General features: G+C 46.2%; 1 protein-coding gene across 1 annotated transcript in view; it reads right to left on the bottom strand.

Annotated features, from left to right (window-relative positions):
• Window positions 1–481, bottom strand: part of EMH_0063880 (uncharacterized protein) — a gene marked incomplete at both ends in the record, with an annotated part of 1,358 nt that overhangs the window by 443 nt on the left and 434 nt on the right. The window contains one exon of the mRNA XM_013498188.1: window positions 107–481. Within this exon, the coding sequence (XP_013353642.1) occupies window positions 107–481 (375 nt within the window). The remainder of the gene's footprint in view (window positions 1–106) is intronic.

The raw sequence follows: 481 nt of genomic DNA, 5'->3' as shown, positions 1-481 counted from the left end.
AAAAAAAAAAAAAAAAAAAAAAAAAAAAAAAAAAAAAAAAAAAAAAAAAAAAAAAAAAAAAAAATTTACTCTTTGTTTGGATTTTTGTCTCCATCTGCTCATCAACGCTTCGTTTTCTCTTTCTACTTTTGCAGCCCAATCCTCGATGCTTGTTGCTGCTGCTGCTGCTGCTGCTGCTGCTGCTGTTCCTGCTGCTCCTGCTGCTGCTCCTGCTGCTGTTGGTTGCTCGTGTTGGTTGCTGCTGCTGCTGCTGATATACTGACGACGGCGGCGTCCTATTTGCTGCTGTTCTGCTGCATCCTCATCTTCAGCTGCATGCAGCTGCTGTTGCTGCTGCTGCTGCTGCTGCTGCTGCTGCTGCTGCTCCAGCTGCAGCAGCAGTTCATCTTCTTCTGTTTCGCTTTCTTCCTCCTCTTCTTCTGGGGTGACTAGAATAGTTTGCTGCTGCTGCTGCAGTTGCTGCTGCAGCTGCTGCTTCAGT

The sequence above is a fragment of the Eimeria mitis genome, genomic scaffold, assembly GCF_000499745.2.
Source record: "Eimeria mitis Houghton genomic scaffold, Emh_scaff3249, whole genome shotgun sequence".
NCBI lineage: Eukaryota > Apicomplexa > Conoidasida > Eucoccidiorida > Eimeriidae > Eimeria > Eimeria mitis.
Note: the sequence above shows the minus strand (reverse complement) of the source record. Positions and strands in the feature narration are given on the sequence as shown.